Source organism: Aulonocara stuartgranti, assembly GCF_965226115.1.
Source record: "Aulonocara stuartgranti genome assembly, chromosome: 3".
Classification (NCBI taxonomy): Eukaryota; Metazoa; Chordata; class Actinopteri; order Cichliformes; family Cichlidae; genus Aulonocara; species Aulonocara stuartgranti.
The window spans coordinates 53,330,135-53,347,553 of NC_138941.1; the positions used below are offsets into that span (position 1 = coordinate 53,330,135).

General features: G+C 39.0%; 1 protein-coding gene across 3 annotated transcripts; it reads left to right on the forward strand.

The window, feature by feature from the left end:
- The first annotated feature begins 688 nt into the window (after positions 1-688).
- LOC309702678 (protein NLRC3-like) lies at positions 689-15,260 on the forward strand. Of its 3 annotated transcripts, XM_082527285.1 has the most exons (12): positions 689-703; positions 885-984; positions 1,918-1,947; positions 2,153-2,242; positions 2,520-2,642; positions 4,026-4,077; positions 4,521-4,740; positions 4,838-6,632; positions 6,723-6,896; positions 7,244-7,417; positions 13,915-13,961; positions 14,255-15,260. In XM_082527285.1, the coding sequence occupies exons 3-12, from the start codon at positions 1,940-1,942 to the stop codon at positions 14,797-14,799; spliced, it is 3,228 nt and encodes a 1,075-aa protein (XP_082383411.1). In that variant the 5' UTR covers positions 689-703; positions 885-984; positions 1,918-1,939; the 3' UTR covers positions 14,800-15,260. The 3 variants fall into 3 exon arrangements, with proteins under 3 accessions (XP_082383411.1, XP_082383412.1, XP_082383413.1); XM_082527286.1 differs by lacking the exon at positions 689-703 and having other exon boundaries at positions 881-984; XM_082527287.1 differs by lacking the exons at positions 689-703; positions 885-984 and adding an exon at positions 1,147-1,601.
- Positions 15,261-17,419: the final 2,159 nt, after the last annotated feature.

Here is a 17,419-nt window from a genome sequence, read left to right on the forward strand (position 1 = left end):
AAACACCTGTTGTTGAAAACTCAAAACAGATTTTGGCACAAAATGGAGAATCCACTGTGTGATCATGTAGTTCAAAGTTCAGGCTGGAACTGAAACAACAACAAAAGTGAAGAATCAGGAACAAACACACACAAACACACAGACAATGAGCACACAATAAGTAAGAAAAATCAAGTTACAGAAAGCAAATATAAAGACTCATTTACACCAAAGAGTGGGGCTGTTACTGAGCTGGTGAGCTCAGGTCGAGTGAAAGAAAACTGCGTCTGAGCCGATGACCTGAGATTGGACACTGAATTATTATTAATATTAATAAATTTTCCAGTTTACCTACATTAACATTTCTAAGTGTGCCAAAGAGACACATAAACATGAGCTCATATTAGTTCCTATTACAGAGGATCATATGTTTTTGTTTCAAGGTCAACACACACACATAATTATTGTTATTTTTTACTCCTGTTTTACTGATGTCTTCAAACTTTACTCATAAAACCAAACCTAATAATAACTGTGTTTCTTCAAAGTTGCTGAAAACTGAACAGAAGCTGAAGTGAAAACAAACAGAGGAACAAACTCGCTGATGTAACCTGATCTCAGGCAGCCGGGCGTGACGGCTGTGTTTGCATATGAAAGTAGACTCGGTTCTTTGTCCTGTAAGGGTGATGAAAAAGGTAGAGTGAAAGAAGGACACACGGCAAACGTATGTATTTTATCTTTCATTTATTTTTACTGTAATTCTGTGTCTTCTGTCCTGCTACAAATTAATTATTAGCCAGTCATCTATCTGATGAACGTGGTTAAATATTTCAGTCAGTGCACATCATCATGTGAAGCTAAGACCAAATCAGCTGATTATATGGGATAATGTTGTCCTCTGAAAGGGGCTCATGACCACAAAACCTTTGAGAACCTTTTTACTGGACTGAGGAGGCTGAAGGTTTCCCACTGCAGGCAGAACAGACTCTGTTGGAAGGACTAAAGGTGAGACATGAACCATGAATTAGGTTTTTTGTGTTTTCAGACAATCAGATGATGGTTTTATGTGCTTTGACAAAACTGTTAATGCCTCTGGGTGATGAGCTCTGTGTAGTTTATCATGTTTTTGATTCAGGTGGCTGGATCATTTCTGACTTTGTCAGGACGCAGAGCCCTACAGTTCGTAACATAATTATTATTCGATTAAAATGTTTTACGCCATTTAGTAACTGCATAATTTATGTTTAGTTGTTCAAACCCTTTACTTGATGGATGAAATTCAGTAGCCAGGGGCAGGAAATTCAGCAAAACACCAGAACAAGGCAGTGTTTAACCAGTTTAACCAGTTTAACCAGTCTAACAGTGTAGGCGTGTCATCAGTACAGTGAGCACCTGTATTCAAAACAATAACAGATACGAGAAAAACAAGGAAGTGAGCTACAGAATAGTTTACTTAAGTACAGACTCAAACTCCTGAAGCATAAAGTGGTGAAAGTAAGACAAGACCTTAATAGAGAAAGAACAGAATCAGATCTTCTCCCGGTGCAGACAGCAAACAGCTGCAGACAGACAGTGTTCAGGATGATGATAAAAAAGTGAATCTTTGATCTGATTTATATCATGTAAGTTTTTTATGCTTTTTTAAAATTTGTTTTCTATGTAATCTCCTCTTTAAAAAGTTTAATCATCACAATGATTGTTTGTTGACTCTTTCAGATTTTTGTTGACAAACAATGAAACCTTAATTATAATATAATATAATATAATATAATATAATATAATATAATATAATATAATATAATATAATATAATATAATATAATATAATATAAAACTATTATTATAATTAAACAGGTATTTGATAGCGATACCTTATTGCTATCAAATATCTCAATAAACAGATTATGTGTGTTTTATTCTCACTTTTCTCTCCCATCAGGTGACTGCAGGTTTTTACCAACATGGAAAGGTATCACACAAAACCTCACATTATCGTCACTGCTAAAAGAACAAATACAGAAATGATTTCATACATGCAGTAACTCTACAAAAAAACTGCTCTCTGTTTTGTTAATTCAATTTAACCCTGCAAGGTTTTTCCAGCGTATGTTCCACCTGGAGATTAAAAAAGTGTATATATATAACCCTGCCTTATTCTTTTCCTCACTCCTCAGACCAGACTCTCCTGAGCCTGAGATCAGACCCAGATCTCCACAGGAAGATCGCCCTGACTTTAAAAGAAGGAAACTGACTCCTGATGAGAGGTAAGACTTAACAAAATGTTAAACGTATCTTAACTCCATGAGTAAACAGTGAGAAGGTTTGGTTTAGTCATTTATTGATTTATTGATTTATTGATTTATTTTTAACTTTGTTCACAAAAAGAAGAAAAGACAGTTGGATAAACAAACAGACTAAAGAGAACATTGTGAAGAGCATCAAACTTTTTAGCCTTACTGTAATATTATCACTGTGACTAGCTCCAAGTTTATCCTACTTTTTGTGTCAGAAGGCTAAAAATTTAATTTCTCTGTTCACCAGGATCACTGAGACACCAGATGCGCTTGAACCTGAACCTGGACCCAGCTGTGTGTCTTTGAAGAGTGATCGGTCAAGATATTTCATCGTTGACTTTAAAGGAACAAAGTCTGCTGCTGCTGAGGAGTAAGACATTTCACATTTACCTTACAGCTCTGTGGTACACCTGGCCTCAGTCCTGAGATTGAAGAGCTCCATAAGTGAGGCTGCTAACTTAAAAGAAAAATAAATCTATTTTAACAGCCCTGCATTCCCTGCACTGGGCATCACACTGATTATAATTTATGTGGTAATCAGCAGGAATGTGTCAGCAGTTAGTTTGACTCTTTTGACTCTGATGCAGTTGCCAGTTTTGCGTAGGAAGGTGAAATGATCTGCAGCTGTATGTGTGGTGCTGGATGCCACCATATGAGCTGCTGGATTTCTCTAACTATTAAATGATTCTCATAATTCATAGTGACACACCATCACCATGACAATCGTCAACAAAACTAATAAGGACAACAGCAAATCTTTTTTTTTAAACTTGATATTTACATTACATTCGATTGGGGTGGCTGTAGCTCAGGTAGCAGAGCAGGGCAGCCACTAATCAGAAGGTCGTGGTTCGATCCCAGGCTGCCTCCTGGCTGCATGCCAAATATCCTTGGGCAAGATACTAACCCCATGTTTGACTACTGGTGGTGGTCAGAGGGCCCGGTGGTGCCAGTGTCCGGCAGCCTCGCTTCTGTCAGTGCGCCCCAGGGCAGCTGTGGCTACAATGTAGCTTGCTATTGCCAGTGTGTGAATGACTGAATGTAGTGTGAAGCGCTTTGGGGTCCTTAGGGACTGAGCGCCATACAAATGCAGGCCATTTACCTTTTACATTACATTTTTCACCAGTGGTTCCTTTTTATATGACCTCCATGAAATAACATGACAAAATGGGTCATGTAGTAAGATTTTGTTGTTCAGCATCTGGACACTGAACACCACAGATGTAGCTGATTCAACGTGTCATCTTACGATTTTTTAATTTGTGCATTTTAAGTTTTTTTAATCAGAATAAAGCGTCAGCTGCTGCTGTAAGATGCTCTTCCCTGGTGTTTGTATTTTTAAAAACGGTCAAATTTAAAATGAAACACTTCAACACATCAACACGAATCTGACTTTTTTAATGTGATGATGCAATGTACCGGAAATATCCATAATATGGTCATTACAAGAACACTGGTACAGAACCATCACTGACCTGTTAGTTTTGGACTAGTGGAGTCTAATAAATAAGTCTATAAATTAACATAATAGGTTTGTTATAGCACAGTTGTGCTTGTTTTAATCAGGATGATCATCTAACAGTAGAAGAAGAAATCGTTGGCTTGTATTTATGTGGTAAATGGTTCTAATTTCTTCATGCAGATGAAAATTAGCCCAAGGCTATAATCTGGCATATTTAAATTTGTTAAAATGTTCATTAATATGTATTTCCTCTTTCTAAAAAAAATAAAATAAATAATGATGTCTCCACAGAGCTGATCAGGAGAGTCTGCAGCATCAAACTGATCTGGACTCAATATTTAAGGTTTGTACATGTACACCAACCTCTGTTTGTAATTGTTTTCATGTTGCACAGTACAATATTCGTCATAAAATTATGGCAAAATTCCAGAAATAATTCAACAGGGAATTAATTTTTTACTTTATTTTTATTTATGAAAAACTTTTCAAAGCAAAGCTTCAGCATAACTTTATAACACGACCTGAAAATAAGGCGCAAGTACCCTTTACTTATGTGGAATTTGCAGGAAACTACAGGGAACATAAGATGTAAGATGGGGAAATAACCGAGTACTTAGAATTATTTAATTTAATTTATGTTATTATTTTATTGTTTCCTGTAAAATGAACATAAGTACAGGGTATTTTTGTTAAATTGAAAACACACAGAAAACAAATCTGTGAAAAATTATTTTTACTATGAAGATCTGATTTTTGTGAATTCAGATTGTGTTGCTTATTTTCCAGATACTGGAGGGAAACATTATCATGTTTGTGAAGGACGAGCTAAAGAAGATGCAGAATGACCTGAATCCAGATTATTCAGAGTGTCAGAGGGATGAAGAGGAGGTGTTGGACAGTGAGGAAGAGAAGCAGAGAAGGAGCAGCAGAGAGGCATTTCTGAAACTTGCAGTTAACTTCCTGAGAATAATGAAACAGGAGGAGCTGGCTGACTGTCTGCAGAGCAGTGAGAGGATTTCTCTTCATAAATTCAGTCTTTACAGGAATGAAATTGTCACATTTTCTATAATCATAACACTCATGTTTCTGGTTCTTTCCTGTAGAAAATCCTGATCCACTTTGCGAGAATACTTTTAAATGTAACCTAAAGAAGAAGTTCCAGTGTGTCTCTGAGGGGATTGCTAAACCAGGAAACCAAACCACTCTAAATGAGATCTACACAGAGCTCTGCATCACAGAGGGAGGGACCGGAGTGGTCAACACTGAACATGAGGTCAGACAGATTGAAATGTTCTCCTGGAAACCAAACAGACCAGAAACAACAATCAGGTGTGAAGACATCTTTAAAGCTTCGACTGGAAGAGACAAACCAATCAGAACAGTTCTGACCAAAGGAGTGGCTGGCATCGGGAAAACATTCCTGACACAAAAGTTCACTTTGGACTGGACTGAAGACAAGACCAACCAGGACATCCAGTTCATGTTTCCATTCCCATTCAGAGAGCTGAATTTACTGAGGGATAAAAAGTTCAGCTTAGTGGGACTTATTCATCACTTCTTCACTGAAATCAAAGAAGCAGGAATCTGTAACTTTAAAAAGTTCAAAGTTGTGTTCATCTTTGATGGTCTGGATGAGTGTCGACTTCCTCTGAACTTCCACATCACTGAGATCCTCACTGATGTTACAGAGTCCACATCAGTGGATGTGCTGCTGACAAACCTCATCAGGGGACAGTTGCTTCCTTCTGCTCACATCTGGATAACCACACGACCTGCAGCAGCCAATCAGATTCCTGCTGAGTATATAGACATGGTTACAGAGATCAGAGGGTTCACTGACCCAAAGAAGGAAGAGTACTTCAGGAAGAGACTCAGAGACAAGGAAGAGGCCAACACCATAATCTCTCACATCAAGACATCACGAAGCCTCCACATCATGTGTCACATCCCAATCTTCTGCTGTATCACTGCTACAGTTCTAGAGAGTGTGTTAAAAACCAAACAGGCTGGAGGAAAGCTGCCCAAGACACTGACTGAGATGTACATTCACTTCCTGGTGGTTCAGACCAAACTGAAGAACATCAAGTATGATGGAGGAGCTGAGACAGATCCTCTCTGGAGTCCAGAGAGCAGGAAGATGATTGAAGCACTGGGGAAACTGGCGTTTCAGGAGCTGCAGAAAGGAAACCTGATCTTCTATGAATCAGACCTGACAGAGTGTGGCATTAATGTCAGAGAAGCCTCAGTGTACTCAGGAGTGTTCACACAGATCTTTAAAGAGGAGAGAGGGCTGTACCAAGAGAAAGTTTACTGTTTTGTCCATCTGAGCATTCAGGAGTTTTTAGCTGCTCTTCATGTGCATCTGACATTCACCAACTCTGGTATCAACCTGCTGGAGGAAGAAGAAACAGCCTCAGTGCAGACTGATGAGTCTTCAGTAAGACAGTTCTACCAGAGTGCCGTGGACAAGGCCTTACGAAGTCCAAATGGACATCTGGACATGTTTCTCCGGTTCCTCCTTGGTCTTTCACTGCAGACCAATCAGAATCTCTTACAAGGCCTGCTCACACAAACAGGAAACAGCTCACAGATAAATCAGGAAACAGCTCAGTATGTTAAAAAAAAGATGAATGGCGCTCTCTCTCCTGAGAAAAGCATCAATCTGTTCCACTGTCTGAATGAATTGAATGATGACTCTGTAGTGAAGGAGGTCCAGCATCAACTGAGTTTAGGACAACTGTCTAAAGTTGATCTCTCTCCTGCTCAGTGGTCAGCTCTGGTCTTCATCTTACTGTCATCAGAAACAGGTGTGGATGAGTTTGACTTGAGGAAATATTCAGCTTCAGAAGCGGCTCTTCTGCAGCTGCTGCCAGTGGTCAAAGCCTGTAAGAAAGCCCTGTAAGTATCCAGTTTAATCCTGGCAAGAGATTGCTTTAAAGTATTTATTTCAAAAGTTTGGAAAGTTCACTGCTATTCATGTCTTTCTAGGTTAAGCGGCTGTAACCTCACAGAGAGAAGCTGTCAAACTCTTTCCTCAATTCTAAGTTCTCAGTCCTCCAGCCTGAGAGAGCTGGACATGAGTAACAACAACCTCCAGGACTCAGGAGTGAAGCTGCTTTGTGTTGGACTTGGGAATCCACACTGTGTGCTGGAAACTCTCAGGTTAGCTGATTCTTTGTTTCAGGAGATTTGGATATTTCACAACAACTGTCATTATTTTATAGATTTAAGATGTTGTTTCTCTTCTGGTGTAAGCTCTGAAAGAGCACAGTAGAAGAGAAAGACACACACACACACACACACACACACACACAAACAAACATAACTTTATTTATGTCTGTCCATCATAGTATAAAATAAAATGTAATAATATTTTTTCCATGTTTTTAAACAGAGTCCTTAAAAGCCTTTTTTAAAACTACTTTAACTGAAATCAGAATCTGTTCATTTGACTGCATGTACATCATCAAATGCAGAGCAGTTCCTTACATTGTTGTATGTGTTTTAAGGTTGTCAGGCTGTCAGATCACAGGAACAGGCTTCACCTCTCTGGCCACAGCTGTGCGCTCCAATCCCTCCTTTTTGAAAGAGCTGGACTTGAGCTATAATCATCCAGGAGACTCAGGAATGAAGCTTTTGTCTGCTCAACAGCAGGATCCACATGTGAAACTGGACATACTCTGGTAGGAAAACAGGAAATAAAGCTGAAAATATATTTTTTCTCCAACATTTTGTAAGGAAGAGCAGATATTTACTTGAATTCATTTAAGGGTTTATTGTAACCACTGACCTGATGGCCCGTAATATAGTCTGTATGTCCAGTCAAATGGGCAACTGTGTGGCTGAATGACTCAGAACCAATCACAGTAAAGCTCATCTGTGAGTCAAAATCACAAAATCAATCATCTCTAACATTTTCTTCTCTTGCTGGTCAAAAGTGGTGCTCAAACATATCCCAGCTGTCACAGTCTTTGCCAAGCAGTTGCATACTGTGATATCATTCACAATAAGTGGTCATCTTGTTGATCTATTTGAGCTCAGTGGGTGAACAGGCGACCATATGCCGTATGGCCGGAGAGCAGTAGGCCTGGGTTCAAGCAGCCTTTTGCTGCATGTCTTTTCCTCTTCCTCTCACCACTTTCCTGCCTATCTACAATATATCTATCCAATTATGGACAAAAAAGTAAAGTAAGTGATAACCTTAACTCTAAGTTTACCTTAACCTTTAATTCAAGAGAGAGGCAAAACTGACTTTTTTCAAATTAGTTTTTGCTCTGTATCAGATCGATTATTTTCTTTGTTTCCAGACTGCCAAGTTTTGAGAAAATAATTGACTAAAAACAAATAAGGCTGGGATCATGATGAGTTAGGCCTCAAACAGTGTTTAAAATCAAATGAAATAGGCACCCACTACCTTATGACTGCATGACCTTGCAACCTCATCAAGGTTGACAATTGAGATTGTGCATTTCAATAAAAGATTGAGGTATTTACCCCAATCACATCCCATCAGGATTCATCATCATTGCCCACGAGCGTTGCCTCTCTCGTTGTGTGTAAAGCTTGGCTGTGTGGCAAGATTAGTTAGACCCAAAATGCAGGACATGGGAAACAAGGTGATTAAAAGGAAGCTTTATTGCTGAGCTTAACAAAATACAAATTAAAGTTGCTCAGGAAATGCAGAAATACACAAGGAGGAATACACAGCTTGAGGGAGAATGTAACAAATAGCTTGGGATGGGACCCTTGATACTGATGTTTGAAACTGTGTCGATCTTATGAAGTTCAGTTTTTTACTACACTGCTTTAAAGTGTTGCTCACAACACCAACATCACATAACCATCGTGTTATAGGCCTTCTATGGGGACTATTTTATACAGAAAAGTAGAGACTGGAGACATAAGTTGTGGAGGCTCTTCCTTGTCTTTCTATTACACAGAATTTTATACCATTGTTTTCTGTTCATTTATACACACGTTCCTCTTTCCTTCAGTCATTCCTCTTGTGACAAAAAAACCATCATATTCAATCAGGTTCACATGTTAAACCCACTTGGTCGCATTGTTTTTTTCACAAGTATAGATCTACAAAATAATGATCTTATATCAGTCTCCTTATTTACAATAAATCTGTAACTAAATCCTGCTGCTGTCCAGCTTCAACAATATCTCTGTGCAGTGATATTAGCACTGCGAATAACCTGCTTATTATTACCGTTATAAACTCTTTATACCTTAAAAGATTAAACACTATATTTGCAAACAATAAACAAACATATTCTATAGTTGTCCAAAAGTAAATATAAACCAGTCTATTTACATTTAGCAATATAATGAGTAAGAATGAGGTTATGTTGAAATCATCAACTGTAAAACTTCTACTAACATCAGGTTAAAATTATGTCTCAGAGCTACATGTGCTACGAAATAAAACAGATGTAGTAAGACCCACCACGTCTTTACACTACAAGTGGAATTGTGGCGACGCCACGCAATTTTCATAACCTTAACTGAAAAGTGCAATACAGCAGTGAACCAAAGGCTTTTACATCAGTAAATGTTTCCAGCAGATTACAACTGTGACCATACACTTGTAGGTGTCACAATAGCTAAGTGTGGTTTTGATGTGTTTAACCCTGACAAATTCTGACAAGTGTCTTTGTCATAGTTCTTGGTCTGCGATGGGGGGTTTGAGTTTATTTTGGGATTGTTGACACTTTACTTTATTAACCTCTTAAGCCCCTTAAGCCTAACTGATCTCCTGCCTTTTGCCCCCGTATCAGGGGGCGTTGGGGCTTAAGAGGTTAAGATGATTTAGGTTTGGGTTTTAGTTTTCCTAATGTCTTTGAGTTTATTCATGTGTCCCCCAGTCATGTCTTTGTGTTTCATCTCGCTTTTCTGTTCCCGTTTTCCCCTCCATGTGTTTCTTTCCATGTCTCCTCTGTCTGTCATGTCCATCCATGTCTCTTTTCCTCAGCCATTATGTCTCTTTGCCTGCTCTGTGTCCCTCCCTCTCCCCCTCTCTGTCTCTCGCTCACTCCCTCTCCCTCCAGGCCTCGTCTCCCTTAGTTGTTCCCATGTTTCTCTCCTTGTGTACAATCCTTTCTACCTAATCTGTCATGTCCATCCCTGTCTGTTTTCTCCCCCGGCCCCTTTGTCAAGCCTTTGTCTCTTGGTCTGTGTCTCAGTGTGTTTCCTGTTTTATTTTGACAATCTCAAGTTCTGTGTTCAGTGTGTGCAGTTCTGCTTCCTCCTGTCAGATGACACCTAATTCATTCCTGCTGTGTTCCCCATGTTTTTCCACTACAACAAGTGGGCTTTTTTCCGTTATTTTGCAAATGTACACAGCAAATCCAGCATGTCCAAATTAACACTGTCTGATTTGATTTCAACACTTTTAAAGTGTCTATAGAGAGAGAGTGTTAATTTAACTCTTTTTGGAGAGTTGGTACGTTAACTCTGATTTAGTGTTAAACACCAAATCTCTCTGGAGTTGATAATTTAACACTTGGTGTTAAGAGTTTATATATTAACTCTCAAAGAGTATTTTAGTTTAACTACGTAAGAGTTATCTTCTAATTCATTCTAAAAAGCGGGAATTTTACTGTTCTGAACTTCTAGAAATTTATTTTGGAAATAAACATTTACTAAAAAGACACAATGGTTTTTGAAAAACATTTATTCTGAACTGTGCACCACAATTTCAAAACATTTTCTGAAAGATGCAACAGTATACATGTTCTCACTTTCATTAGAATTGTGTTTATCAAAAGGCCTGACATGGTAAATGCAAATAACAGCATTCTCAACACTTATTTCTTCAATACAATATGCATGTCCTTCATTCATCCCTTTGTGGAACTTCAACGCACTTCCACTCTCCCCCATATTCCATCTTCACAAGCATATCCTGTGTGGAGATTGAATAAAAATTAGTTGACACTAATTAATGGCACAAATAATCCAGTAAACAATTGCAGCACAGTAAAAAAAAAGGAATCATCTTTGAGCCATTACTTGTGTAAAGTATTTTCCCAAAAGACAAGGACACAGGCAACAGGTAATACTGAACTAAATGTAAAACCTCAACCTTTTTCATTTTTACCTAAACCGTGTGCACAAAACTCTGGAGGGATCTATGCTAACGTAGAACCCAGTCAGGACGCCTGCTACTGCTGTTTGCTCGTTTTTTTTTTTTTATGGGCGATCGTTTTCAGGCTTCAAGTAGCACCATTATACCAACATTTCACATTCTAGACATTGTTTTAGGTGTATTTGACCAAAAGTTTGACTGAAAATTCACATGCAAGCTTTGTTCAAGGCTGTGGTATTTGCCCGCAAACAATACCTTTCAGCTAGCTAAAACAGAATATTATGCTATCACCGAGCAACATGGCTAATGCCTTTCACACAGCTTTGTCTCAACTCCAAAGAGCCACAGAAGTAAAAGCTCATAATAATAATTGAAACAATCTTTGAAAGAATGACTTACCAAGCATGGCAAACAACTCAAATATGTAGAGCAAAATGTTCTGAAACGGCTTCACTTCAGCTTCGATTGGAGCCGTGCTGGGGGCGGAGTCTGTGAATTTACTCTGTTGGTGTCGTAGCCCCTCTAGGAGTTCAGAGTTAAGAGGTCAAGAGTTAATGTTTCCATTGTAACACCTCCAGATTTGACATAGAAACACTCATTTTTAACACTCGATTTTAACTACTATCATTTTACACCTCAGAGTTACATTAAAAGAATCAAGTCAAAGTCAAAGTCAACTTTATTTGTCAATTCTACCACATGTACAGGACATACAGAGAATAGAAATTTCGTTACTCTCAAACCCTAGATGAAATAGCAAAAGAACATTTAAATATAAGAGAGTGATTAAGAAATGCAAGTAAAATAATTAAAAAGTAAAAATTTAAATAAATACAATACAATTATACCAAGAAAGCTATACAATATACAATATTCAAGTAAGGGTAAATGACATTGAGTGTAAACCAGGCAGAGTAGTGCAAATAGGCAAATAGTGCAAATGGAGATTTAGTAATGTACGGTAAGAGATAGTGTAACAACAAAGTCTTATGAGGTAGTGGCAGTCCAATGCTCCACAAGGTGACTGGTAACTGGTGCAGGCCAGTGAGTGAGTCAGAGAGAGTGTGTGTGTGTGTGTGTGTGTGTGTGTGTGTGTGTGTGTGTGTGTGTGTGTGTGTGTGTGACAGAGTTCAGTGAGACCATGGAGGAGAAGAGGGGAGAGGGGGCAGAATCGGGAGGGAGTTAAGCTTCCTGACAGCCTGATGGATGAAGCTGTCCTTCAGTCTGCTGGTCCTGGCCTGGAGACTCCAGGCCATTAAGGATTAAACCTCCCTGACGGCAGCAACTTGAAGAAGCTTTGCATTGGGTGCGTGGGATCAGCCGCTATGCAAAGGGCTTTTTTAGTGAGACGGGTGCTGTAAATGTCCTGGAGGGAGGGGAGAGAGACACCAATGATCCTCTCTGCAGCTCTCACTATGCGTTGGAGGGTTCTATGACAGGACGCATTGCAGGTTCCAAACCACACAGTGATGCAGCTCGACAGGATGCTCTCGATGGTGCCTCTGTAGAAAGTGTGCATGATGGGGGCTGGTGCTCCTGCTCTTCTTAGTTTGCGGAGAAAGAAGAGACGCTGCTGTGATTTCTTGGCCAGTGCTGTGGTGTTGTACGTCCAGGAGAGATCCTCTGTGATGTGCACACCCAAGAACTTGGTGCTGCTCACTCTCTCCACAGACGCTCCGTCAATGGTCAGAGGAGCATGTTGGGTGTGCATTCTCCTGAAGTCCACAACAATCTCCTTCGTCTTCTCCACATTCAGAGAGAGATTGTTGTCAACACACCACGTGGCCAGGCGTCTCACCTCACTTCTGTAGTCGGTCTCATCCCTGTTGCTAATGAGACCCACCACCGTTGTGTTGTCCGCAAACTTGATGAAGAGGTTGGAGCTGTATGATGGAGTGCAGTCATGGGTCAGCAGAGTGAAGAGGAGGGGGCTCAGCACGCATCCCTGCGGGGCCCCCATGTTTAAAATGATGGTGCTGGATGTATTACTGCCGACCCGTACGTAGAATGTGACTCTACTTAGAGTAAAATTAACTCTACTTTTGCAAGAAGACTATTAACACCAAAACATTTAACACTTTTGAATTTGCTGTGTACTGTTTATAAGGTTGGTGAAACCTGCAGTCAGCTGAGCCTGAAGAAGTCATGGATGGGTGACAAAACGTTTCTCCCACTGAAAATGCAAAGTCCAGATAAACAGAATTGATTTTTTGATATTATGTAACCCTTTTGTTTCATTTCCCTTTATTACCAGATGTATTGCCATACATGCCAATGTTTTGGGTCAGATTGTTTTCTCAGACTTAGTCTCAGTCTGGAGCCCCAAAAGGTTGATTCTGTTCACCTGGATGTTTTCAGTGGGACAAACGTTTTGTCACTCATCCAAGTGACTTCTTTAATCTGAGCTGATTGCAGGTTTCCCCAACCTTATATACAGTTCAATGCGTAATGACTGAAGCTAGCACATGTGAACAATAGGCTGTGAGGAGTTTCCCACTGAAAACGTTACATCCAGATGAACAGAATCAACCTTTTGGGATTTACTTACCTGGATGATTGAGCATGCATCAAGACATCTCAGTCTGGAGCTTACGTGTACCGTTACACCAATAAATGCAGAACCACCCTAATCTTTGGAACAGGATTTTGACTTTCCTATTGTAAAGAAAAAAAAAGTGAAGCAAGTAGTTGTTATTTATGCAGAGCAGATATAGTCATGTGAGAAAATTAAGAATTCTTCTTCAAAGTTCCTCTTAAGTTATTCGATTCCTACTCATGGCTAAGCGGATGCTACAAGTGTGAACTGTTTTGCACCGTGTCATTTATACAGGATTTTGGCTTTTTATTTACATGTCTAATTTTTTCAATTTTCTCAGGTTGTTTTTAGGTAATTTAAGAACCTTGTACAGACCAGTTGGTTTCTTTTTTAAAAAATTTACTTTGATATATAAATCCATAGAACTGGAAGTGCATTATCCTTTTCATTTTATTATGGAATAAAAGGAAACAAGATTATTTCTCTAGAAAAGATTACTCAGACAATATAAAGGCATGTTTTCACACTAAAAGATAAAATTCTCATTTCAGTGTGGAGCCTCAAGGAGTCCAGTGGATGAGACCAGGTCTAAGGAAATGTAAGTATTTTTGATGTATCAGTTCTATTTACACCATGTTGTACTGTGTTCACATTTTTTACACTTTAGTTGTACCTCTGTCAAATATATGTAATCATGAATTTTACAAAAAAGTTACATATCTTCTTACTTACTTACTAAGTAGAAACCAATTTCTGATGGTAACACACTCTTAAAAAATCAAAAACTTTTGCATACCGGATCTTCTTCATACATTAACATGAAAACCATGCAAATAAAATTAAAAGTGTTTATTACAGACCATTTGCACTGTGTCTCATTGTCCCCTTTAGATTTCTGTGACCTGACGCTGGATCTAAACACAGCACACAGGAACCTCAAACTGTCTGACAACAACAAGAAGGTCACACACGTGAAAGAAGAACAGCTGTATCCTGATCATAATCATAGGTTTGATCACTGGCCGCAGCTGCTCTGTACCAACAGTCTGACTGGTCGCTGTTACTGGGAGGTCGAGTGGAGTGGAGAGGTTCAAATCGGTGTAGCTTGTGTAGGAATTGGACGGAAAGGAGACGGCGATGACAGCAGGTTTGGAAGGACTGATCAGTCCTGCAGTCTCTACTGCAGTAATGATGATGGTTACTTTGGAAATTACAATTACGCATCAATAGTGATCGCTGTCCCCTCCTTGATTGTCTCTCACAAATTAGCAGTGTATGTGGACTACCCTGCAGGCACTGTGTCCTTTTACAGTGTCCTCTCTGACACACTGGTCCACCTGCACACTTTCAACACCAAATTCACTGAAGCACTATATGCTGGGTTTCAGCTAAAGTCACCTGGCTCCACTGTCTCTCTCTGTGACGGCTCAGAGTGAACTTACTGCGACAAGACACATTCTCACATTAGTGTGGAGCACCCAAAATTTAGTAATACATGTACAATGACAATAAAGAGCTATTCTACTCTATTGAGCTTCATTTGTTTACCAAAAATGCTTCTAGATAAATTATGACTTTGTACTTTGTTTAGTTTTTTTTTAACTTTCATCTACTGAAACTACTTGACCTGTTAAAGGTTAAGTTTATCTTTGGGATGGCGAACGAAATGCATCTCTGGATCCTCCAGTATGGTGATGCTAGAGCAACCAGGTGTTTTGTTTTGTTTTTTTAATAATAGGCAGTGAAATCTCAGAGCATTCTCATTCCCAACACACAACATACCGATGATTTGTCACATAGCATTGATATGTTACGTGTTGTATAAATGCACACTTCATGTGTCAATTTGTATTTTATTCATACATTTGTTATCACAAGAATAAAATCTGTGACAGAGTTTCTATTCGTGTGTTTTATCTGTGAACATGCATGCAAACTGATATTTAAAAAAAGAAATGAAAAAAATCAAACTATTCCTTATTTATTTATTTTTTTACAGATGCTTGTTATTATACTTAAAACCTTTAGAGTACATTTTCTAACCTTTAACCAAAAAGTAAAATTATGGAGGACATTTTCACATGATGGCCTTGATTTGCCAACAAAAATATACTTTTAATTTATCTAAATAAAGCAAACCCTCACATATTCATGGAAATGAAAAACTAGAAAACAGCTGTCAGTTTAGAAAAAAGAGAGAAGCTACTTGTTCCTCTGTTGCCAGAAGAGGTCAGTACAGTGGGTGGTTCAACATGTCAGTGCACCCCAGGGCAGCTGTGGCTACAATGTAGCTTGCCATCGCCAGTGTGTGAATGTGTGTGTGAATGGGTGGATGACTGAATGTAGAGTGAAGCGCTTTGGGGTCCTATGGACTAGAAAAGCGCTGTACAAATGCAGGCCATGTTTGACTTTGCTGAGTTTTACACATGATGCCCTCCCGGACCTAAAATCAAAAACAGTTTCGCACTAATGATAAATGGACTGATTGTTACACAACACTTTGCTACAACCCCAAAGCGCTTTAAACAACATGTCCCATTCAACCAAACACTTTCTTCTATGCTTTTATCTAACCCCTAACATGGAAGCATTGGAGAGCAACTTGGGGTTAGTATCTTGAACAAGGATATTTGGCATGCAGACTCGTGTAATCAGGGATCAAACCACCAACCTTTCAGTCAGTAGACTGGCTCTACCTCCTGAGTTACAGCCACCACTGAAGTCTAATAACCTGTTTTAGAAGAAGCTGGTCAGGATATGGATTTGTTGGCATCTTCACTTAAAAAAAGGTTGGTTTTATGAATGTAAATGTAGAGGAGTGGAGGCTGATGTAAAAGTACACTGTGATAGAGCTCTGAGGTATTTTAAAAGCAACTTATGTATAACAGTAGCAGCACCTACTTTCTATATGTACATAACTGGCCTATTATTTACCAAACAGATTGAGTGAAAGTGCTATAAACAAACCCAAAGGAGCTAGTATTGTTATCTTATCTGTAACTTTGAGGTCACGTGATTTGACCTATGACCTATTCTTTCTCTTAAGGATAGCGATGCAGTGATATGTGCCTGTGTCGTTGAGTCTCAGATAACTTAAGAAGACACTCAAGCCATCCGTTCCAGGTGAACTGAATGATACTGTCATCCTCTGTAGTGCTCATCTGGATACGCCTCAGTGTTAGTCTCACTGTTATAGAATAAACATGTGTTTTCCTTTTCACATTCATTAGGTCTTTTTGCAGGAAGTCAGGAGGCTTGTTAGTGTTGAAATTTTGAGCCATGTTATTGTGATGTTGCTCTTTTGCTCAGCTTTGTAGACCTATTCTGCACTCAGTGAAATTAGCCTGATCTGCAGAGGTTAAACGGAAATATATAAACAGAATAAAATGGTAATTGTGATAAAAGGCAGATAGAACTTATAAATAAATGAGAAATAATGAACAGGTGAAGCCTTTAAAGAGAGCATTTAAACTCAGTATGCATAATGTCATTTGTAAGTAGACTCTCAGAACTGAAGAAGCTTCTCAGGTGAGAGGTGAGACATCTTCAAGAAACTTAAAGAAGTCCAGACACTTCTCTTTGCAAGCTCCTTAGAGTAGACTCATTATGCGTTTCCTTATTTCCTGTCATATAGAGCTATACTGTTTCAGCAATGGATGAGTGCATTAGATATGACCATGATATTTAACAATGTTAAATAAAAAGGTCATTATGTATAGAAGTAATACCAGTGAGCCGGAGCCTCAGGCTTCTTTTCTACTCATACTCTCTATGATATCATAAAGACAGGATATCCTTAGTAAAGGTACCTAAAGCACACATGCACTGGATTTGAGCCACACACACATGCTGTTTAAATCTTCTATTAAATGGGCCAGCCAACCAAGGAAAGTTAGCTTAGATGCAGAGGAGGAAAAACTTTTTGTCTCAGGCAAAGGAGAAACTGACGCCAGTGCTCTAGTTTTTAGTTTCCATGTGCACAACCCTCATGGTTGTGTGCATTTCCTTGTGTTTTCCCTGTGTCTCCCTGTGCCTTAGTTTTAGGTCATTCCAGTG